The following is a 25,251-nucleotide window of genomic DNA, read 5'->3' on the forward strand; positions in this document are numbered from 1 at the left end:
TAAATACGTTTTGTTTGTGAGAAGCATATATTTCTGTTGTCGTCGGTTACTGTTATCGTAGGCAATTTCTTTGTGATGTAAATTTTTTATGGAGTTCAGTGATTGATCAATTCTTATACTTCACTCGATTTTCTAATATACGAATATTTCCGTAAATGTAATAACTTTTGCTTCATAAGCAAATGTGTTGTATATTCTTGCCATTTGTGGCTCATATTTATCATCAATCTTGCATTTGGTTTGTCCTGTGTTGGGGAACGTTTTTATTGTTTCTGAGGATTGATGATCACGTCTCTGTGGTTTTCCCTGAAGCTACAGCTCTGATGACTTATTTGATACGTTAAATAATGTAGGTATTAATTCCATATAGGTTTCCGTTCCCCATTAACTGATTTGATTCAAAATTTAGTGAGAAAAACACTTCCTTTCGTATAGGCATACGACACCTTTTCTGTAATAGATCAGATCTTCTGCTGTTTGCTAATATGCTTTCATTATTAAAGGAAATTCTCAGTGAATGTCTGTACGTTGCAAGAGAATTGTAAATTATCCTTTAATGCAACGTGCTGTTAATCTCATGGTCTTTAGGAAACTAAACGATCAAAAATGTAGGTCGATTTTTATGGCATTGCGGACACTCGCTACTGTAAAAACTATGTTACAAATCGATATAAACTTCAGTATTTGCACTCATCCGATATCGTATCCAGAATTTTCGCTTGCTGGCCACTTGGGGCGCTTGTATTGCTGGGAGTAACAGAAACGAGGCAGAGTTTCGCGACTGCCAGACTTTTCAGAGACACAAAATTTATTTGATGAGTTTGGAGATCTTTGGAGGGAAATTGTAGTGAGATCTTAGACGACGTGAATGGGGACATCAGTGGTAGGAACTGAACTTTGCTATTGTGTTTTGTCTAAGTGTAAACAGTGAGTTTTGATTGTGTTTTAGAAGCGTCATGACAACAAACTCAGGCTTGGTATTATGTCAGCTATGGATGGGAAGTGTAAGTAGTAATCTTTTTTTCTCCTCTTGCACATACTTTGACGACGCAGGTACGCTATAATATAGTAATGTCGAATTTTATACCTATATAAACATTGAATATACGAGACTTGGAGAACTGAATTTTACTGGCGCATCTGTAGTGGGGAACTTGTGAAGATATATTTCCTTTGACTGTACTTGTACTAACTATCGTATTGTTCACGAATGAATGAGTTTTGTGGTACATTAAAAGCTTTCATTGATAAGTGGCTCGTAGCAGGTGATATTTAATGTTGGTCCTGCCATGACGGACATTGCGTGTGTGTGAGAGAGGGAACTTCTAGCCTCAATTCACAGTTTCTCGAATAAACATACGTCATCCGTAAATACCCCAAACATTGCCTAATTCTCCAGTTCTGTTGGCCATAAAAATTGTCGTCTGGGTCTGTGGCACCATTGGTTAAGTATCCGTTTACGAATCTGCCATGGTTCGATCCCCATTGGGTCCACAGATTTTCTCCTGTTGCTTATTACTCCTTTCACCACACTGGGATAGAGCCCTACAGTGATCTGAGAAATTTGGTGTTGCACCACATTCAACTGATGTCTTTCAACTGGCTGCCTAATTGAGTTCAGAGGTCAGAAGAAAGGCAAAGGGGTACCACATCCAATAGGACTGTGCCTAATAAAGCACTGTGCTGTTTAAACCAATCTTTGGGTAGTGGACATCTTTACTTTTAGTCTCAAGAATGGGTTTTGCTGTATTTCATATCTTAGTTGCTTTTCTACCGGTCATACCTGGTACAGGTACAGTTTTTAAGTGTACTTATTCTATAGATGATGGCTAACAGTTTTTAAGTGTACTTATTCTATAGATGATGGCTATCTCACATTGCCATCATCTGGAGTAAGATTGACCGCTTTTTTGATGTTTGTGTAGTATATCACTTGTATATATCAGTTTTTGTTCATATTGATTTTTATTATTGTACATTATTTCTGTAGAAGTACATATTGCACTGCGCATGTTATATTTTTCATATGTTAGTAGCGGGAAAAAAATGTTACCTCATGACATGGGGTTACACTGACCCCTCAGATTTGTTATAATTTAAACATGTGCAGGTAAATGTCAGTGTAATGCAGTATGAGTATCACCCCTGTAAAGCGATCTCGGTGATCCCCATTGAAAACCGGACTTTTGTAAAATGTGGATAAACTATTTATTGGCGAAACACACAATGCTGTATATATAAAACAGTAATCCTTCATTTAAAACACTACAAAAAACATTAAAATTCTTTTACTTAAATCCTCTCTGCAAATGTATACAGAGTTCTATACCAATAAGCCTGTAGCTCTAATGGAGGCAGCTTGCTGGTCTTTATCACATAGTGGGGCAGTGAATATAACATGTTCTTTTGGAACAAATGTAGTTTTCATTGAGGCAGTGGAGGGAAGCGTCGTTGTTTCAACTACCTTTTCCTTTGTTGCAACTTTTTGAATAACACAAAGGTAACAAGTTTGCTTCCCCCTTTGCCAACTACTTTCAACATAACAAAGCCATTTCATAAAAAAATCGTGACACTCGCACTTAGTGAGCAGCAAATCTTTCAACAGGATTGTCTGAAGAACCAGAGTCACATTCGTCAGTTTCCAGAGTCTCTGGCAGTTTCATTACATCAAGTTCATCTTCTGATGAAGAATTATCACACTTCTGAAAGAGGGATTTTTGTTAGGCTTTGAGAGTTCTTTTTAGCTGTGGGTGACTTGGAACAGCTAGGTTGATGATAGTTTGTGTTATTTGTACCTGTAGACAATTTGAACTTTTTACATGGTGCAGACTAATTTTGATTTGATGACCTTTCGAGTGATTTTGGATCAGTGTGCTGTGCATGAACAAGTAAATCTGCTTTATTAGGGCTCACACCAATATTCAAGAAAGGTAGTAGGAATAATCCACTAAAATACAGGCCCACATCATTAACGTCAACATGAAGCAGGATTTTAGAACATATATTGTGTTAGAACATTATGAATTACCTCGAAGGAAACAGTCTATTGACACACAGTCAATATGGGTTTAGAAAACATCATTCCTGTGAAACACAACCATCTCTTTATTCACATGAAGTGCTGAGTGCTATTGACAAGGGATTTCAGATCGATTTCCTATTCGTGGATTTCCGGAGCGCTTTTGACACTGTACCACACAAGCGGCTCGTAGTGAAATTGCGTGCTTATGGAATATCTTCTCAGTTATGTGACTGGATTTGCGATTTCCTGTCAGAGAGGTCACAGTTCATAGTAATTGATGGAAAGCCATCGAGTAAAACAGAAGTGATTTCAGGCGTTCCCCAAGGTAGCCGGCCAGAGTGGCTGAGCAGTTCTGGGCGCTACTGTCTGGAACCGCGCAACTGCTACGGTCGCAGGTTCGAATCCTACCTCAGGCATGGATGTGTGTGATGTCCTTAGGTTTAAGTAGTTCTAAGTTTTAGGGGACTGATGACCTCAGACGTTAAGTCCCATAGTGCTCAGAGCCATTTGAACCCCAAGGTAGTGTTATAGGCCCTTTGCTGTTCCTTATCTATATAAAAGATTTGGGAGACAATCTGAGCAGTCGTCTTCGGTTGTTTGCAGATGACGCTGTCGTTTATTGACTAATAAAGTCATCAGAAGATCAAAACAAACTGCAAAATAATTTAGAAAAAATTTCTGAATGGTGCAAAAAGTGGCAGTTGTGACCCTAAATAATGAAAAGTGTGAGGTCATCCACATGAGTGCTTAAAGGAACTCGTTGAACTTCGGTTAGGCCTACACGATAAATCAGTCTAATCTAAAACCCATAAATTCAACTAAATACCTAGGTATTACAATTACGAACAACTTAAATTGGAAAAAAACACACAGAAAATGGTGTGGGGGAAGGCTAACCAAAGGCTGCGTTATATTGGCAGGACACTTAGAAAATGTAACAGATCTACTAAGGAGACTGCCTACACTACGCTTGTCCGTCCTGCTTTAGAGTACTGCTGCACGGTTTGGGATCCTTACCAGATAGGACTGATGGAGTACAGTTCAAACAAAGGCAGCACATTTTGTATTATCGCGAAATATGGAAGAGAGTGTCACAGACAAGATACAAGATCTGGGCTGGAAATCATAAAAGAAAGGCATATTTCCTTGCGGCGGAATCTTCTCACGAAATTCCAATCACCAACTTCCTCCTCCGAATGCGAAAATATTTTGTTGACAGCGACCTATATAGGGAGTAATGATCACCACGATAAAATAAGGGAAATCAGAGCTCGTATGGAAAGATACAAGTGTTCATTCTTTCCGTGCGCTATACGAGATTGGAATAATAGAGAATTCTGAAGGTGGTTCGATGAACCCTCTGCCAGGCACTTAAATGTGATTTGCAGAGTATCCATGTAGATGTAGATGTCGATGAAGTTGCAGACAACTGCACCCTGCATCCTCAATAGCTACAGGCAGTACCTCTTGCACATCTTGGATGAGATTCCCCCAGCAGGCAAACTGAGTGCACGGTGGATTTCTTTCTGGCCTGGACGCTGTACCCCTTATGGCCTCCATAATACATCTAACATTGCAGTTCCTGATAACCAGTAACCCCCCCCCCCCCTCCTCCCCTCCCCCCACTCCCATGTGTGTACTGCTACCCTGCCGAAGAAGCAGCCACCTGTCCACTCAAAAAGCAAATAGTCGAGACCAGATGACCAGCTTCCATATCGCACTCCACTTTGAGTGAGGTTACTGCGCTACAACCTGCCACTTGCCCTGCAGTGCAGTGCACCTTGCATTGGGTTCACAGCAAGGTGCCTCAACAACAGGGCCAGTGGGTGTAACAAATGACAAATGAGGTGATCTACTAAATGTGCAACTTTTTCCTCTGCTGCCACATCTCTAGGCAGCAGCCTGCAGATGGCTGATCATGGCCCTAAGCAACTTCAGGTCTTCACGAAATGTGGTCAGCTGCTCCTGTGTCAACACACAGCACGCACACACATTATCAACCCTACTGCTACTACGTGAGAATTAAACTACGAAAACAAACAGAAAGAGCTAAATATGTTACCTGCTAATTTCCTGGTGCATCACCAACAAAGGCCGACAGCTGACTCACTGTGATTGATGCTTACTGGCCGTCCACACACACACACACACACACACGTTAGTTACACTTAGTGCTCTGGAGTTTTCATGTGTTACAGATGATGAGAAATTCATCCTTGAGTATCTCTTTTAAGCACAAGATAAATGATGCCATTCTGTTCTGAAACAAAACCAACCATCCAGCAGCTGATGTGGGTTTAAATAACTGGGAGAGTACATTGTTGTGGATACAGTTAGCTCCTTGATGTTCTCCATCAGATTGTAGGCACTGCTTGTTAGTGTGTGGGATTAATTACGGAATGATAGCTGAGATCCAAGTACCAGGGCACAGTTTATGATAGTTCATAGATAGAGCAGAATTTAAAAAGTGTATGATGCAAATTGAAATATGGGAATAAGCAGAAAAAATTAGGGGACAAGGGTTGCTGGCAGACAGTTAAATGCTCAACAGCCTACAGTGGGAGATATTTCAGACAAGGCATTGTGTATCATAGAGCCTTAGTCATAGAATTCTGAGAGCCCAAAAATGTGTCAAGAAAACTTAATAATTCTACCAACATACTTCTGGCAAAATTAGGTAAAATTTGAGTTCATGCAAAGAGGTGCTGACAGTCTTTTTACCCAATCACTACTCATGAATGAAATTGGACAAAATTATTTTGTATGTTATGGACCCTCATCCACATGTAATTTGGTAACTTGCAGAGTGTAGGCTTACAATGGCTGGGAGGCATGGAATATTTTAATCGATAATAAAAATAGATTGGTAAAGCAAAATGTTAGTAGAAAATGGAAAAAAAAATATTTTGATACAGTGTAAATCAAGTCAAGTGGTTGGGGATATCTAGGTACAACTATATGTTGGAAAGACTGTTCCTATGTTTAGAGCCCTTTTTTTTTTAAAGGGGTTGTTCAGGTGAACCAAATTAGGCAGTGCAGCTGTTAAGACACTGAACTTATAGTTGGGGGATGGAGTTATTCTGTCTGGCCAACCTGATTTGAGTTTTCTGTGGTTTTCCTAAATCACTAAGGCAAATGCTCAAATGGTTCCTTAATAAAGGCCACAGCCAACCACCTGTCCTTTTCTCATAGATCACCTGTCATATCCTCACAAAGCATGTTATGTAGCATTTGTGTTGTATATTTTGAGTTATTAATTTGTATTATGTTATCTTGAAAATTGCTATATCATTGGAAGATGATCCTTAGATGAATTAAGATGATGATAATGACTTAAGTGATGAAGAAAATATGTATGTTCATGCTGTTATTTACTTACTATTGTTTATTGATTGTTATCAATTTAGATAATTTGTTTTTGACCATTCATTCAGACTGATAATTTACTAGTGGTAATGCCAGTGTTAACTGCTGGACAAAACTGTCAAGTTGGTTGGTATAGCACATGTAAGCTTATGGCAGTCAATTATACCCCTGTTTATGAGATGTATGACTGATGGGTTTGTAGAAAATGTTATTGATAAGCTGTATAAGACTGGTTTTACTGCAGGATTGCTCATCTAAGTGTGTGCAATAGACTAATGAACAACAATTAGGAGTACCTTAGATGCTAACTAGCATGTTGTGTGTATTGTGTTGAGTGTCCCATTCCAATGCATCACTTGAGGATGTTAAGTAACTATTTGATAGATTACTTTCAATATAATATTCTACGGGGCTTAATTCTTCCCCAATAAGGTGTGCTGAGTTTCTGCACACACTTCATCATTAGGTTTATTTATGGGTTCAGAAGCAGTCTCAAAATTGTAAACAAGCAGAAGGTAAATCAAGTTAACAGAACTGAGGAAGATGGTGCAAAAGCTTTTTGATACAATTAGATTTTTAGGTAGTTTCCATGATACTTGGTTAGTGGAGAAAAATTGACTGTCATGTTATGTGACCAAAGTGATGCTGAAATGTGTGACAGTGAAATGATGACTGTATGTAATATGCAACTGTGACTACATTTCTAGCTCCTTTAGATTATGTGGATCAACTGAGCCTACTGATTCTGGACATAAGTTTTGTTTCGTAATGTAATGATGGAGCGGTGTGTGAAGTCATACATGTGCAGCCACTAAGAGAACAAACAGTAACAAAATTTCTTTTCAGTATTTTAAACATAGCTGCACAACAGCAACGGTTCCACGTAATAAAATTATAAACAGCCGACCAGTTGCGAAGGATAAATAATTCTTTACCTAGGTTTCAACAAATTTAAATTTGTCTTCTTCAGAAGGTGGCAATTTTACATTAGTATGGACTGATGTATCATCGCCGTTTTTACAAACTTCTGCATAGATCCATTTGTCAAAATTAAAATATAGCCGTAAAAATAGGGTTTGTCACGTAAATATAAATTAGTAAATTGATGTTGCAGAGCTCACAACCGACTTTTTTCAGTAATAGTTTTGTAAAATAGTATGTGGTGATAGACTGACTTGTAACAGCCTGAGTTCTGTGTTAGGTTAAAAGTTGAGGGCTGGCAAACCCCTATCGAATGCTGCAGTTAATCTGATTGCTGTAGCAGCGGTGTTACCAATCTGATACAAACAGATTAGTTTATTGCTATTTTGAAGTCAGTTTGTAATTTCCACAAAGTCCAGCTCTTTGTTTTGAATGCCAGTTTGCCGAGGGATTACTTAACACCCTTTTGTGGCCGGATAAAACAAATTTGCGCAGTCATAACTTCTAGAAAGGTTTGTATGTGTTTGATAGGGTGAATTCTATGGTTCTTGATTCTTGGAATGCTTTTGATGCAGACTGACACATTACTCAGTGAATTATGTGTTTATTGTATATTCAGTCAAGATGTTGTGTGACTGGATTAAAGATATCTAGATAGATAGAAATTAGTATTCTCATTGTAGATGAATGGGAAATCAAGTGTGCTTTGAAGAAAATGGTATAACTGTTTTCGGTATATGCCACAGATTAAATTTTAATATTATCATAATTCTAAAATAGTTTGTGGATGGTTCTGTCATTTAGAGAGAATTAATATCACGTAAGAATCATTATGCTGTTGGTGATTAACAGGTGTCTTTGATTCTGCTAACTCTATTTTACATAGAAGAATCCTGGAGATACTAGAAGGTACCAGATAGATTATATAATGGCAAGACAGAGATTTAGGAACCAGGTTTTAAATTGTAAGACATTTCCAGGGGCAGATGTGGACTCTGACCACAATCTATTGGTTATGATCTGTAGATTAAAACTGAAGAAACTGCAAAAAGGTGGGAATTTAAGGAGATGGGACCTGGATAAACTGACTAAACCAGAGGTTGTACAGAGTTTCAGGGAGAGCATAAGGAAACAATTGACAGGAATGGGGTAAAGAAATACAGTAGAAGAAGAATGGGTAGCTCTGAGGGATGGAGTAGTGAAGGCAGCAGAGGATCAAGTAGGTAAAAAGACGAGGGCTAGTATAAATCCTTGGGTAACAGAAGAAATATTGAATTTAATTGATGAAAGGAGAAAATATAAAAACGCAGTAAATGAAGCAGGCAAAGGGGAATACAAACGTCTCAAAAATGAGATTGACAGGAAGTGCAAAATGGCTAAGCAGGGATGGCTGGAGGACAAATGTAAGGGTGTAGAGGCTTATCTCACTAGGGGTAAGATAGGTAGATACTGCCTACAGGAAAATTAAAGAGACCTTTGGAGAAAAGAGAGCCACTTGTATGAATATCAAGAGCTCAGATGGAAACCCAGTTCTAAGCAAAGAAGGGAAAGCAGAAAGGTGGAAGGAGTATATAGAGGTTCTATACAGGGGCAATGTGCTTGAGGACAATATTTTGGAGATGGAAGAGGATGTAGATGAAGATGAAATGGGAGATATGATACTGCATGAAGAGTTTGAAAGAACACTGAAAGACCTAAGTCGAAACAAGGCCCCGGGAGTAGACAACATTCCATTAGAACTACTGACAGCCTTGGGAGAGCCAGTTCTGACAAAACTCTACCATCTACATCTACATCTACATCTACATTGATACTCCGCAAGCCACCCAACGGTGTGTGGCGGAGGGCACTTTACGTGCCACTGTCATTACCTCCCTTTCCTGTTCCAGTCGCGTATGGTTCGCGGGAAGAACGACTGTCTGAAAGCCTCCGTGCGCGCTCTAATCTCTCTAATTTTACATTCGTGATCTCCTCGGGAAGTATAAGTAGGGGGAAGCAATATATTCGATACCTCATCCAGAAACGCACCCTCTCGAAACCTGACGAGCAAGCTACACCGCGATGCAGAGCGCCTCTCTTGCAGAGTCTGCCACTTGAGTTTATTAAACATCTCCGTAACGCTATCACGGTTACCAAATAACCCAGTGACGAAACGCGCCGCTCTTCTTTGGATCTTCTCTATCTCCTCCGTCAACCCGACCTGGTAGGGATCCCACACTGATGAGCAATACTCAAGTATAGGTCGAACGAGTGTTTTGTAAGCCACCTCCTTTGTTGATGGACTACATTTTCTAAGCACTCTCCCAATGAATCTCAACCTGGTACCCGCCTTACCAACAATTAATTTTATATGATCATTCCACTTCAAATCGTTCCGCACGCATACTCCCAGATATTTTACAGAAGTAACTGCTACCAGTGTTTGTTCCGCTATCATATAATCATACAATAAAGGATCCTTCTTTCTATGTATTCGCAATACATTACATTTGTCTATGTTAAGGGTCAGTTGCCACTCCCTGCACCAAGTGCCTATCCGCTGCAGATCTTCCTGTATTTCGCTAATCTGGTGAACAAGATGTATGAGACAGGTGAAATACCCTCAGACTTCAAGAAGAATATAATAATTCCAATCCCAAAGAAAGCAGGTGTTGACAGATGTGAAAATTGCCGAGCTATTAGTTTAATAAGTCACAGCTGCAAAATACTATTGCGAATTCTTTACAGACGAATGGAAAAACTGGTAGAAGCTGACCTCGGTGAAGATCAGTTTGGATTCTGCAGAAATGTTGGAACACGTGAGGCAATACTGACCCTACGACTTATCTTAGAAAATAGATTAAGGAAAGGCAAACATACATTTCTAGCATTTGTGGACTTAGAGAAAGCTTTTGACAATGTTGACTGGAATACTCTCTTTCAAATTCTAAAGGTGGCAGGGCTAAAATACAGGGAGCGAAAGGCTATTTACAATTTGTACAGAAACCAGATGGCAGTTGTAAGAGTCGAGGGGCATGAAAGGGAAGCAGCGGTTGGGAAGGGAGTGAGACAGGGTTGTAGCCTGTCCCTGATGTTATTCAATCTCTATATTAAGCAAGCAGTAAAGGAAACAAAAGAAAAATTCAGAGTAGGTATTAAAGTCTATGGAGAAGAAATAAAAACGTTGAGGTTCGCCGATGACATTGTAATTCTGTCAGAGACGCCAAAGGACTTGGAAGAGCAGTTGAACGGAATGGACAGTGTCTTGAAGGAAGGATATAAGATGAACATCAACAAAAGCAAAACGAGGATAATGGACTGTAGTCGAATTAAGTCGGGTAATGCTGAGGGAATTAGATTGGGAAATGAGATACTTATAGTAGTAAAGGAGTTTTGTTATTTGGGGAGCAAAATAACTGATGATGGTCGAAGTAGAGAGGATATAAAATGTAGACTGTCAATGGCAAGGAAAGCGTTTCTGAAGAAGAGAAATAGAATTGGGGAGAAGAGGAGTTTGTGGCACAACTTTACAAGAAGAAGGGACGGGTTGGTAGTACATGTTCTGAGGCATCAAGGGATCACAAATTTAGCATTGGAGGGCAGCGTGGAGTGTATAAATCGTAGAGGGAGACCAAGAGATGAATACACTAAGCAGATTCAGAAGGATGTAGGTTGCAGTAAGTACTGGGAGATGAAGAAGCTTGCACAGGATAGAGTAGCATGGAGAGCTGCATCAAACCAGTCTCAGGACTGAAGACAATAACAACAGCAACTCTATTTAGAAAGTAAACCAAGTACACATTAATGTTCATAAGTGGATATAATTCTGTTGTGTTATTTGATTATAGCATCAGACTTGTGATGCAGAACGATATAAAATAGAATGGCAATGTGAGAAAGGCAAATCCCAATTTAATTTCATTGAGAGAGTTCTGGGTACATCATTTTTCTACAAGGGAAGTTCAACATATTGATGCAGTCCAGCCTCAAGTAATTGTAGCCTCCATAAAAAATTACCTTGACATATAATGTTAAATCATTTGAAGAAGAACCTGCTGGTTTTTTTGGTGGATTTACTGGAAACACCAAAGAGTTCTTACCACATGTCAGCTTTGATATGTGACACAATGAAAGTGAGAGTCTCGAGCAACCTGTTTAAACCACAATACGGTTACCATGAAATACCTCCTGCAACCATAGTAAGCACACAACAGCCATTTTGTCATAAAGCATATATTCAGAATATTCTAAGAACTAATATATGACTAAAGGAACTCCCATGAGTGTTTGGGGTTTTTGGTTGGGGGACAAAGTGGATACCCCCCCCCCCCACACACACACACACACACACACTCAAATACCAGGTCGCTGGAATTAAACTGATGGTGTTGTGAGTGGTGCAGTGTGGGCTGTATACATCGCAGGATGCAGAAACATCGTAGATATGTTCATTAATTGGTGCATTCAAAGAGTACGCTGAAAAAAATTAGTAGTTCCACTTTCTGCCGTCAAGCGAAAATATGGTGCTGTAAGCAGTCAGAATGTGAAATGTTCCCAGTTTTGATGTCAGTATGCTGTCTGATGCTTGGAAACGTATGTTTATTTCTTTTGTGAAGTGACTGTTGGTACAAAGGGTTAAGAAAGGTACAAAATGCAGCCTTGAGGAAATATGGCCAACAGAAACATCTTTGAAGAGGCCCCATGTCGATAAATGGGCTAAAGAATATGATCATGAAATTCAAAGAAACAGGTGAATTAGGTGGTGCTGCAGGGAGAGGAAGACTATCCATTTCCATGGTCTGTTGTTGATTAAGTTGATTTAGCTACAGGTGACCGAGTAGCACATGCCTCAAATTCTGCAACGTGCTGGAGATATGTCATAGGAATTCTCTCTCCTCTGAGTAACTGTTCAAAAGACTTTGCAGTGCATTTTACAGTGGTATCCCTACAAGATTCAGAATGTGCACCAAATGAAGCTCCAACGTAGGCTACAAAACCATGACTTTGCCCTTTGTTTTTGGCATGCATGGAAGTGGGTGGCATGTAGGCAGGGAATATTCTTGCACAGACAAGGCACATTTTATTAAGCACAGTGCTGTAAATGTAAAGAATGTCAAATATGGGCCTGTACTCCTTGACATGTTGTGCAGGAACATCCATTACCCCTTGATTCCAGCTTTGCAAGAACACACACACACCACTATTTTCATAAGTTGGGATGACACCAACTGTCACTTTCCAGATAGAAGATATACTTTTGGAAAACTCCAGTAATGAGCTTATTGTCTCTAAGCAATTTCATGTTACTTCAGGTTGTGGGGATTACTGAAGGATTGTGTCCATCAGGGATGTATCAGGACTTCTCCTGATCTTAAGGATAGTATATGATGACATATTGCTCTGATTACACCGTATGTGCTGTAAGCAAGTGTGTACTATATCATGTGAAAGATGCAGCATGTTTGCTGAGCCAGGAGACCATACTGAACACATACTGCAGCTTGTGACCATGTCCTAATAAACATGCTAGAACCATCATTATCATACGTTTGGTTGTTCCATCTCATTTCCTGCACCCACACCACGTTATGATTGCTTACAGGACAATATTCTCATCCAGTGGCAGAAGGTGGAACTTCAGTTTTTTTCCCCCAGCAAATTCCACGAGTACACCAATTAATGAACATACCTACAATGTGTCAGTGCGTACTATGTGTACAGCCCACACTATAGCACTCAGAACACCAGTTTAATAATAACCATCTGGTACAAAACAAAACCAAAACTTATATAAAAAATCCGTGAACCTCACATTACAGTTATTAACAAAAGTATGATTGTATGAGGTATCTCACAGAATCTGTGACTACATTGAGGATTTCTTGGTAGGGAGAATGCGGGATGGTATCTTGGAAAAAGAATAATCAGTAGATGAAGACGTAACTTCAGGTATGCCTAGGAAAGTGTGCTGTGACCTTAGTTGGTTATATTATATGTTAATGATGTGGCGCACAGTATTAACATCAGACATTTTGCAGGTGATGCAGCTATCTATAATGAAGTTCTACCTGGAAAAAAAACTACCTAATTACCCTGATGAGGTATTTGAAGACCTACACAAAAAGAACAAGTCATTAAAGCCTTGAAATAATGTTTTGTATCTACTAAATGATTCATTTATTTGACAGAACTAGCTTGCTTATCATTGGTTAACGCAAGACTAAGAGCACACATAATGATGAAATGCAAAATGTAAATGTGTATGCATCTCTAAAATCTGGAAACTCTATCGTGAAGCAAATTAAAACTAAATTCAAACATGCAAAACTCTTTCAACACATTTTGTCAGATTTTGATAAGATTTCGAAGCTGTGCAAAGATTGCAACTTGTTTTAAATGCTCAGTTGTGTAAAAATATGCACTTCACAAAATGCAGAAAAGTAGTCTCTTATGACATCATCAGTGGGACACATTTGGAATCAGTTGGCGCATTCATATACCTGAGTGTAACCATTTATGTGCCTATGGAATGGTTGTAGATAAGTAGCAGACTTTGGTTTATTGACAGGATACTACTGTCGGTCTACAGAGGAGACTGCTTACAAATCAATTTTGCATCCTCTAGGAGTATTGGTCAAGTTTGTGGGATCCACACCAAATACGACTAATGTATGAAATTGAATGTATGGAAATAAGGGCATTATGCATGGTTATGCGTTTGTTTGGCTCGTGAGAGTGTGTCATGGAAATATTGAATAACTTGGATGGGCACACTCTTGAAGATAGCTGCATATTATCTTTTGAAAGCCTCCAAAAAAAGCTTCAGAGACAAATGTTAAGTGAAGAATGCAGAGATGATCTTCATCTCCCTCTGTTTCATTTCCAAAGGACATGTAAAGACAAGTTTAGACTGCCCCTCCTCCTCCTCCTCCTCCTCCTCCTCCTCCTCCCTCCCTCCCTCCCTCCCTCCCTCCTCTCTCTCTCTCTCTCTCTCTCTCTCTCTCTCTCTCTCTCATACACACACACACACACACACACACACACACACACACACACAAGCTACCATTCTTGTCTCACTCCATATGCAATTGGATTTGGAAGAAATCCCAACATTTGGGTAAAATTCTTAGTCCCTTCGCCATGCACGTCAGTCATTTGTAGAGCCTGTGCCATCTCAGCCTTCAGACTCACTCATAAATTGACCGTATTTACTCGAATCTAAGCCGCACCTGAAAAATGAGACTCGAAATCAAGGAAAAAAAAATTTCCCTAATCTAAGCCGTACTTAAAATTTGAGACTCGAAATTCAGGAGGAGAGAAAAGTTTTAGGCCGCACCTCCAAATCGAAACAAAGTTGGTTCATTTTAATATGAGACACAATTTAGGTCGAATGAATGACGATACAGCTACAGTAGTTTGGTTCGAGTCGTAAGCTTAGCAGTTAAGCTTTACCAGGTAGTCATTGCTATGCGTCATGCGCTCCGTCGGTATTTATATGGGTACCCTTCCTTTTTCACGTGCTTCGTCTGGTTTGAATCGATTGCTTATTTTTCTTTGATCTGATAAGTGCCGTTCTCTTTGTTATAGGTGTTTACGTCACTCTAATGAAAATGCATTACTGTACTGTGTCATGCATTGTTTGTCGCATCCTGATAATGAGCGTTTACGGCCTGTCGCCGCTTGCAGCATGGCTTGCTTATGTGCGCGCTACTGCCGCTTACAATTAAAGAGAGAGAGAGGAATTGTCTCAGTAGCGAAACAATGACAAGAGACTGCCATTTGTTGTTACTTACACTGCTGCTTTCTTTGATAATGATCAACAAGAACCAAATAATAGACTGCGTATGATAGAAGATGTTCTGAACGAGTGTTTAGCGAAAATTTTTCTCCGTTTGAAAATCTTTGCAGCCGCCTCTTTAGTACATTACATTCTCCACAGAAATTAGAGTCATCTTAGGTTTAAAAATCTAGTCAATTGCCGTGCTTCATTTCTGACTGTATCACTATTAGGCATAAGAATAATACGAATATAAACATGACATGATACGTATATTGTCCCGCGTTTGCTGTTGTCTCACTCTAGTTTCGTAGTTTATTAGGCAGACAGGATTTAAATGAGATAGCAGCAACCACAAAGAATACATGGCAAAATGTTTATATTCGTATTATTCTTGTGGTGAAGAGAATACTGCATGTGAATCACAATTCATAAAAGTTCCTGTCAGCAACCATCTCTTCTCACAGGTAGGAAAAAATTCAGAATGTAGAGTTGGCCATATCGACAAAAACCCCAAACAGTCTTGCCAGTCGGATTTTCGTAGTACATTGAAATGCTGCTATATTCGAAGATGAACAATACGGAATTTGTATTTACTTCGCTGGATAATGTACGAAAATGCAGTGGTCGAAACTCGGGGCGGAGGAAAAAGTTCGTCTTCCTTTTTTCTTATTTATTTACTATGCAGAGGTTTTGGCGCCAGTATTTATCTTTGTGCCTGCAAAGCAGGCCTGTGTAGCGCTACATATATTCGATGGCAGAAGTTAGTTGTGGCGGCACCTACGAACAATTTTCAGAACTTCCGCTTACTTTGCACTCGATTCTAAGCCGCAGGCGGTTTTTTGGATTACAAAAACCGGAAAAAAATGCGGCTTAGATTCGAGTAAATACGGTGAATGCTGCTGTGTCACATACAATCACCAAGGCCTGTGTGATGTGCTGTGGGGAAGGAGTTGGTGACAAATCTTGCGCATCAAGGCTGCGAGTTCCTACTGTGATCATTTAGCTTGCAGTACTGATAGACACTCGACTGCCATTTGTCGCAATGTTGTGGTGGTTGAAGAGGAACTGCCATGAGTGTTAGCAGACAGAACATGCAAGGGTTGGAACTTTAATAGAGGCAACTATTTATTTACAGCTCATATAAAATAGAAACATGTTTCAAAGTTTAACTGACCTTCAAAGTAGTCACCAGCTTTGTGTATAGCTCATTGCCAGCGATGTGGAAGTCATAAGTGACTCTTAACAGTGCCAGTTGTGTTGACAGTTCGAGTGGCGCCGTCTATTGCCCGACGAATTTGTATCAGTTCTGAAGTGAATACTGTGAAGTGCAGTAGGTGGCATAGCATGTAGCAGCTCCATCAGTCAAACAAATCAGTAACAGCTTGCACTGTATATTCTTGAGCATTTTCCTGCAAAATGAGGGTCAAGTCCTGCAGAAAGTGTCATCACTTCTGTCTCTATGCTGTTCATTTTTGGAACACAACCTACGACCATCTTAGAGACAGAAGTGATGACGCTTTCTGCAGGATCTGACCCTCATTTTGCAGGACAGTGCTCAAGCACATACAGTACAAGCTGTTCTGATTTGTTTGATTGATGGGGCTGCTAAGTGCTATACCACCTACTGTACTCCCGACTTAGCCCTCGTGAGTTCAACCCAATTTCTAAATTGAAGGAGACACTTCACGGCATTCGCTTCAGAACTGCTACAAATTCGTCGGGCAATAGATCACGCCGCTCGAACTGTCAACACAACTGGCACTGCTAAGAGTATCCTATGACTTCCACATTTCTGGCAATGGGTTATACACAATGCTGGTGACTACTTTGAAGGTCAGTAAAACTTTGAAACACGCATCTATTTTATACAAGCTGTAAATAAATAGTTGCCACTATTAAAGTTCCAACCCTCGTATATTCTACAGAAGAGACTCTAAAACAAGCCGGAATAGTTCCCGCTGGGATAACTTCGAGCCACTACTTTTTTGATTTTATTAGGAATTTGCATCATTGATGCAGATGTTGTCAGATTTTTTCCTGAAGTTTTCTTTGCTCATTCTTATAACCACTGGATATAAGAATGCCTAATTTGATATTCACACCTGTGTAGTTTATGAACAGCATCATCCTGAAATTATAAAAACTAATGATTTGCTGCTCATAGTCTTAAAATTACAAAAAAATTGTCAAATGAAAATTAATTAATTAATTAAACAGGGGCTTTCATTGTGTGCAACTTTCCCTTCCACTATGAGTGCTTGAGCCAAGAGTTATTCATTACCTCAGTCCCAAGCAGCTGCCAAGGTTGCAGATAACAAATGAGCATGATGCGCATGCTGGCTGCCTCTAATGTTGATGTAGATATATAAATCTTCCAAAGGACACTGCAGACTTGGAATTGTTATCTTTAATTAACTTGTAAAAGCTTAACGTATGTAGTTAAAATGAACTGAACAATACTGACTAATCACGAAACAGTGATATCTGGGGGATGGGTGGATCCTGATGCTGGTTTTGATAAACTCATTTAACCTACATAGGAAGAATGAAACTCGCGATACTCACGAAACACATCAGTACATTTATAATAATATTAAGAAACTGAATAAACATATCTTAACAACATACTTAACCGTCAAGAAACACCATATGTAAAAAAAGTAAACTAGGCAGACGTGAAGAGTAAAGCATGAAGAATAACTGGTTCTTCAGTAGCAGCAGCACTACCCTGGCTCATGCTGACTGCTGCTGCCATGCAGCAGCTGTGCTCAGTTTCTGCTGGAGTACTGATTATTCTTCGTGTTGTCTGTACCTGCTAATACATATTGATAAATCGAATATTGCACTAGGATAATTTCGGATCACTCTGTGAAATGGATATGTATATAAAGTTCTGCTTTAAAAATCGTTTTGTTAATAATGGGAAAGAAATTGATGCTTTCCATTGATGCCATGTGTCACATGAAAGACATTATGAGCAGTATTTGTTTGGGCTGACGACGGTTGCTCATTTAAAAAAACGAAACTGCAAAATATCTTCTGAAGCACCAGAGAAATTGCCCTGAGGACACACGATAAGAGAGAGCAAGTATAGATCACAGGATTCTGGGTATAAATAAATATGATGGAAAATCAGACTATCAGTTTCCAGGCTAACACAGACCACAGGCTACTCTACAGAGCAGTCTGTCACCACAACCTAGACTTCATGTTTGCATTTTTTGGCTTACAAACCTACAGCCAAACTGTCACTTTTCTGCATAACCTGGTTTTGGGCTACACTACAGAGCAGCTTGACATCAGAACATAGATTCCACCTTAGGATGAAATCATTAATATTATTTCAACATAGTTTCTGCAGATGTGCTGCATATATCAGTAACAGAAACACCAGTAAATGACAAAAGCAAAAAATGAAGAAAGGGCCATTTGCACAGTATGAGTAAATTTGTGAGGTTTAGCCCAGATTTCTGTTAAATACATCAGATCTTACATTCATGCATTAATTGTATGGTTGTCCCTTAAATTTAGCAGTAATATTTTAATAGGAAGGACACTATTGTCTTCACCTTTCTTTCATGCGTGCCACACAGTGCTGTTTAGGTGTTTACTTTTGTCCTCTATTTGCAAGCTCATCAGTGTGAAATAAGTTGGGTGTTGTAATATATTTGTGCAATGTTTATCTCCTTTAGTGGACTATACAAAATATGGCTTACAAGCAAATATCTCATAATCTCTAAATAATGGCTTCGAATTATTGAGGCAATGATCAATCTATATTGACAGCACCTGTTTGAAGTTACAAGCGAAGCAGGAATCAGTAGAAATAAAAATTAGTACATGTTTGTTATTAGTTGTATTATTTGATTGCAAACCCACATATACACTAGACTGTTATATTTTTGTGTGCATATCAGTAGACATTGTGAGAAACCGTTACCGCCGAGCTATAGAAATTGTTGCAGGTGAGCGAAGACCCTGATTATATCACTGTTCAACTTTCCCTTCAGTTGTCATCTGTAAATATTTAACACTTGTATTTCCCTATCATGAAGTCTGTCTTTTTGTAATGTTACAGTTAGAACCCTATATGACAGAAAGTTTTATTATGTCTGCATTTCAAAGAATGGGAGAGAATCCTCAGAATGTTAAAGTTATGAGAAATAAATACACAGGGGAGCCTGCTGGTTACTGCTTTGTGCACTTTGCAACTGATGAAGCTGCACTGAATGCAATGCACAAATTAAGTGGAAAAGTTATTCCTAACACTAATCCAGTGAGTATTTGATTTCAGCTATTTGTAAGCATGTTAAACATAGTTGGTCATTTAACAGGCCATACACTTTTCGCTTCTTCATTTTTAAATGCTTCCACAAAGTATACAAACCACGGTTTCAAGTTTTAGCTTTATGAGTTCAGAAACTTTCCAAATGGAAACTGGATTATGCTAGTGCACTTTTTCACTCAGATTCCATAAATTTTGTATTGTGGTATTTTACACAGTGACACATGTTTGCCTCACTGATATGAGTGCTGAATCTCTTGAAATTAGCTGGAATGACAAGGGCATCTGTTAGTAATTACTAAGTAAAGGTACCATTGCTTGAAACAAGTGCTCATGCTTGGGGATAATTATTTTTATTCATATATTAACTGTACCAAATGATCTTATTCACTGGTAGAAGTAGTGGATACACAGAACACTATTAGACTATGTAGTAATGTAACACTATTACTAGAATATGATTGTAATTGCATAGAACTGTTATACTAATTCCCTTTGTTCTTGTTTTTTACCCTTCTTCATGTGTGTACACTTGTCACTGTCTTACTTAGTTACCTCTGGCCAGTTTATTTAACAGCTAACATAATGGATGTCAAAGGTAATTCTGATTTAATAACAGTCTTTAATTTTTGACAAGTATGCAGAATTACCTTTTTCCAACATAGTGTTTCTATTCTCTTTGTAGAATAATGAAATTCCTTTTTGTTGTCATACTTCTAATTTTCATTGAAAATTTATGTTGCATTTTAAAATTGCTTGCCTGTTAATGTGTTTGATGAATAGAAAATTGTAGCATAATAGTTCGCAGATTATGTCCCAATTGTGAACTTCTTGAACAATTTGCAGTAAATCCTGAACAGAAGCAGTGAGCAATTAGTGCTAGTCAGTGAAGAGAACTGTTTTAAGTACAATTAGTGCACATTGGTGCTAATTTTTGGGGCCTTGAGATGTTAGCTAAGAATTATTGTTGTAAGAGCTGTAAAACAATAAGCCAAAAGTCACTTTTGCTGTACATAAATTATTAACAAAACATAGAGTATGTTCTCTGAAAAGCTGTATCATGATCTCCCTTCTAGACTTTGTCCATTGGATAAGTAACAATACTGTTCCACCAAGTATTGTAATTTGTTTACTGTATGTATGCACATATTATCATAAACATATTAATTATTCTGTGATTTTTCAGCCTGTACGATTTAAACTAAATCATGCTGGGACGACAGGCCGACCGTCAGGTGACCGGGAGTATTCTCTGTGGGTGGGTGACTTAACTCCTGAGGTTGATGATTACACACTGTACAAAACATTTGCATCTCGATATCCATCAATCAGAACAGCAAAAGGTAAGCTTATTGTCAGTCTATTAAGAATATTTATCTTTGATAGTAGTGGTAGTTAAGTAACAGAATTTTTAGGCAGTAGACTGTTTGTTTACTTCATTGCATGTAATTAATGAAGGATTTTTAACTGCCTTTTCCGAGTTTCTGACATTCACAAGAGTCTCAACTCATGAACATGATGGTTGTTGCCATTCATGTTGATATTACTGTTTGGTTGTATCAGTGTAAATTCATGTTTTTCCCATTTCTGGCTGGTTATTCAGATGACATGACCACAAGTGTATATAAAACACTCATTTAACATAACTCCGTAAATAACATTGTGAAAATGAGTAGCATACCGTAAACCGTTCATACTTCATTGATGTAGTTTTGTAAAATGTGTTCCTAGGGTTCTACTCTTTCCACCTGTAGGAAGGAATATAACCTTTTTAAAGCATTAAGGCAGGAGCTCTGAGGTGTTGGCAAACAATTATTAAGTTGTAAGTTCTATAAAATAATGAGTCAAGAGTCACGTTTGCTGTGTGGAAATTACTACCAAAGCATAGAATATATTCTCTGAAAAGCTGTATCATAATCACTCCCAGTGCATGTGTTTTTGATTTTGACATTTTATATTGAACAGCTGAGGTCCCCTCAACTATCATGTATAAATGTGGAGTTACGGATACTCAACTTACTGTCAGTAGTGGAATGTATGATACCCTTTGGGGTTGTTTTGGTCTTCATTTCAAAGAATGGAGCTCTTCATGATTTTCTGCTCTTTGCAAGCCGCTTCATTTGTGCATAAAATTGCAAACTACATCCACATGAACCTGCTTGCTGTATTCATGGTTCAATCTTAAGATGACTTGCAGCATAGTAGCTGGTGAGAGTAGCTGTTTTGATTGAAATCAAATGCCCTCCATCGATACTGACAGCTTTCTCATCACAGCCAACATAATCGTGTTAGCTAGCATATGACAATATGTCCAGTGATCCTATGTGTTCATGAAATAAACTATGTTATTAATTGCAAACACTGCAGTGGGTGTCTTCAGTATATAATTTTAATCACAGGATGAAATTAACGTAGAAACAATATAACTACAATAAATTCAGCAGACAAGATTGAAAGCTTAAGTTGATATGGAGTGGAAACAAGTGAGTATTGGCTTGAAGTGATACATTGCTCTAAGACATATATTGAAAAAGCTACAGCCATCAGCAGTTGTGCAGAGTCTTCGTAGGGTGAATAATTAATGTTCAAGCCTTGGTCTCCCTCTACAGTATTTACCCCATGTACTCCCCTTCCTTCCCTCCATATCTAAATTGACTGTTGATGCCACAGGATGTGTCCTATCAACCAGAGCTTTTGTTTAGTGTTGTGCCACAACACTTTTTTGTCCCCAGTTCGGTTCAGTATCTCTTCATTGGTTGTTCAATTTAAGCCATCTAATCTGTAGTATTCTTTTGTAGCACCACATTTCAAAAGCTTCTATTATCTTCTTGCCCCTACTGTTTATCGTCCATATTTTACTCCCACTTAATATTACACTCCAGACATATACATTCAGGAAAGACTTAACACTTAAATTTATATTGTGAGGGTAATCCAAAAAGTAAGGTCTCTTATTTTTATAAGTACATAGACTTGTTTATTTCTACCATGGTTTACATCAGTTTACAGCTTGAACATTTAGCTATTTTTTGACAGAATCACCATTTCTGTCGATGCATTTTTGTAGACCCTGTGGCAGTTTTTGTATGCCCATGTCATACCAGCTTGCCATCATGCTGTCCAGAAAGTTATGAACTGGCGTGATTGTTGCTTAGTCTCGGGTGTATAGTGGTATGCCCAGATTTCGTCACCCATGACAATTGAGTCCAGAAAATTGGCCTGTTTGGCTGCAAGGCGGTGAAGAAATGTGCGGGAAGCATCAACTCATTGCTGCGTGTGGTCCTCAGTCAGCATGTGTGGCACCCACCTTGCACACACTTTCCAGTAGTTCAATGTTTCCGTTAAAATTCTGTGAGAGGTGCTTCAGGAAACCTCAGGAACCAATGCGCAGAGATCACCCAGGATGATCCGCCGATCTTCACGCATGCTATGCTCAACCTTCAACACTCTCCTTAGAAATTGATGGTCTCCCACTCCTTTGTTTGTCGTTAATTTCGGTCCAACCAGCTGCATACTCTTACGAACATTTTGACATCCATGCAGGACTCACCATACACTTCCGTCAGTTGGCAGTGGATTTCAGTCGGGGCAGTGCCCTTTGCGTTCAAAAACCGAATAACTGCGCGCAATTCCCACTTGGCAGTAACATCCAACGCGAGCTCCATTCTCTAAGGCTGCCAAGCCGAGATGAGGGCCTCAGCGCGTGTAGCACTCTTCATAACAATGTGACCAACTGCCACACAAACAGAGTTCTGTACTTATAAAAAAATAGGAGACTTTACTTTTGGGATTACCCTCGTAGATGTTAAAATATTTTTCAGTAACACTTTCCTTGCTTTTGCTAATGTGCAGTTTATATCACCTGTACTTCAGTCGTCGTGGGTTATTTTGCTGTCCAAACAGCAAAAATTGTGTAATCAGTGTCTCCTTTCGTAATCAAATTCTCTGAGTTGTCATGTGATTTAATTCAACTGCGTTCTGTTACCTTTGTTTTACTTTGTTTTTTTCAATTGTTCTTCCAAGTACATTTCTGGCTCTGACTGATTTATGACGTCATTGGCAAACTCCCAAGTTTTTATTTATTCTTTGTTGGGGTTCAAAGTTTACATAACGTAAAAAAATTCCTGCTGTAAATATAGGTTTTCCTTTTTTCAGTCTATCTTCGTAGATACATTTTAGAGGCAGTATTGCCACAATTTTCTACATTTCTCTAGAACCCAAAATGATCTCTCATGAGGTAGGCTTTTATTGTTCGTTTCATGTTTCACTATATAATTTTTGTTCTCATTTTGCAACCACATTTCTCTGTGCTGTACTTACTTTTCTTGCTTTCATGGCACATACCTGGACAGTGCACTTGTCCGTGTCATGATCCTGTGCTCTGTTATTCTCAGAAGACAAAAAATATCTAGCATATCTTAGAGGACATCATACATTTTCAGTGTTGGCAAAATGTGAGAGCTTTATACTGCACTGGAATGATTTAACAAGTCTCATGCAAGTATTTGGGAATTTAAGTAAAGCCAAACATGAAAAGTTGTTGAAAATACTGAGAAATCTGTGGTCAACCTTACATGCACTTGTGCCCATGTGTATGCATGTGCTATCACACCTTCACAAAATAGGAAATAAAACATTGAAATAGACATTGTTCCTTCAGATTTCTTCTTAATTATATTATTTCTTGTTATACATGGCTGGAGCAGTTGTTTGTTTCCTTCAGTGTCTTCTACTGTTGAGAGTGTGGGTTGGTGATAGTTTTGGGGAAAAAAACATATAGTATGCCTGTATTACATTGTGTTGTAATGTTTTGTCCAGCAGAAGATTTTTGTCGCAGAATAAAGGAATGTAGAAAATTGTACAGGATTGGATTGGTGCCAAGAGCATTGTGACCGAGAGCATCAACACACCCATGTGCCACATTTATTGTTAATTTTATGATGGAAACTTCCATGGAGTAAAAGCAGTCATAGACTCAGTGCTCAATAAAATTATGGTAGTGAGAGACACCACCCTGTTATATGTGAAGTCAAAATTTTGTATTGTATTACCGAGTTATTTATTTTATTGATTTAAATAAAACATTGAACGTTTGGTGATGCTTGTTCTTTGTTTCAGTGATACTAGACAATGCTGGTTACAGTAAAGGTTATGGCTTCATCAGGTTTGCCAATGAAGAGGAACAGAAGCTGTGCCTTATCCAGATGAATGGATACAAAGGACTTGGCGGGAAACCCATCAAAATAAGCAACGCAGTGCCGAAACCACACAGGTTTACTACCACAGGGTAACTCTTGTTCGTGTGTTTGAGAGACTGTATGGGACTGCCAGCTGTTTCACATTTCATAATTTGTGTAATGATGTGAAACAGTGAGCAGTACAGTATGTTCAGTCCCCTGCATGTTTAAACTCGCATTTGTTGTCTAGATGCACTAGTCCTGGTAGGATGTTATTGATTGATTTCAAATTCTCCCTTGTGTTGTATAGTTTACAAATATCTGACATAAACTGGTGGGTAATTTAGGTCTGCTGTCAGTTATCATTTTGATAGATCTTTTCTTTTTGGATTTACTAGTTCAGAAACACAGAACAACAAAGTAAAAAAATCTATTATATACGTGAAAAGTTTGTATCGTGAATTAATGTGAGTAGGAAGTTAGGTAGGTAGATAGATAAATAGATAGACTTTGGTAGATATTTACTTTCTGAAACTTTACAAATACAAAATAAAACTAAAAGTTTTATTTCAATTAATGCATTTTCAGTTAACAACAAATTAATGTAAAGAAATGTAAATAGCTTCCATGTGTTAAAGACTGGTAGTGATAAGTATTCTGCCTGAACACATGTTAGTTACATTGTTCTCAGGACTTCAAAATCAAAGGTTAGGGTTAGAGG

The 25,251-nt window shown here is 38.6% G+C and overlaps 1 protein-coding gene across 2 annotated transcripts in view; it reads left to right on the forward strand.

The window, feature by feature from the left end:
* The first annotated feature begins 750 nt into the window (after positions 1-750).
* The window catches only part of LOC126483938 (tRNA selenocysteine 1-associated protein 1), a 62,182-nt gene continuing 37,681 nt past the window's right edge, over positions 751-25,251 (forward strand). Inside the window, exons 1-4 of one of the 2 annotated variants that reach the window (XM_050107222.1) lie at positions 751-1,004; positions 19,147-19,344; positions 20,540-20,696; positions 24,472-24,640. In XM_050107222.1, coding sequence (XP_049963179.1) covers positions 957-1,004; positions 19,147-19,344; positions 20,540-20,696; positions 24,472-24,640 — 572 coding nt within the window. In that variant the 5' untranslated portion in view covers positions 751-956. The remainder of the gene's footprint in view (positions 1,005-19,146; positions 19,345-20,539; positions 20,697-24,471; positions 24,641-25,251) is intronic. The other variant, XM_050107223.1, reaches the window with a different exon arrangement.

The sequence above is a fragment of the Schistocerca serialis genome, chromosome 6 (genome assembly GCF_023864345.2).
Source record: "Schistocerca serialis cubense isolate TAMUIC-IGC-003099 chromosome 6, iqSchSeri2.2, whole genome shotgun sequence".
Taxonomy (NCBI): Eukaryota; Metazoa; Arthropoda; class Insecta; order Orthoptera; family Acrididae; genus Schistocerca; species Schistocerca serialis.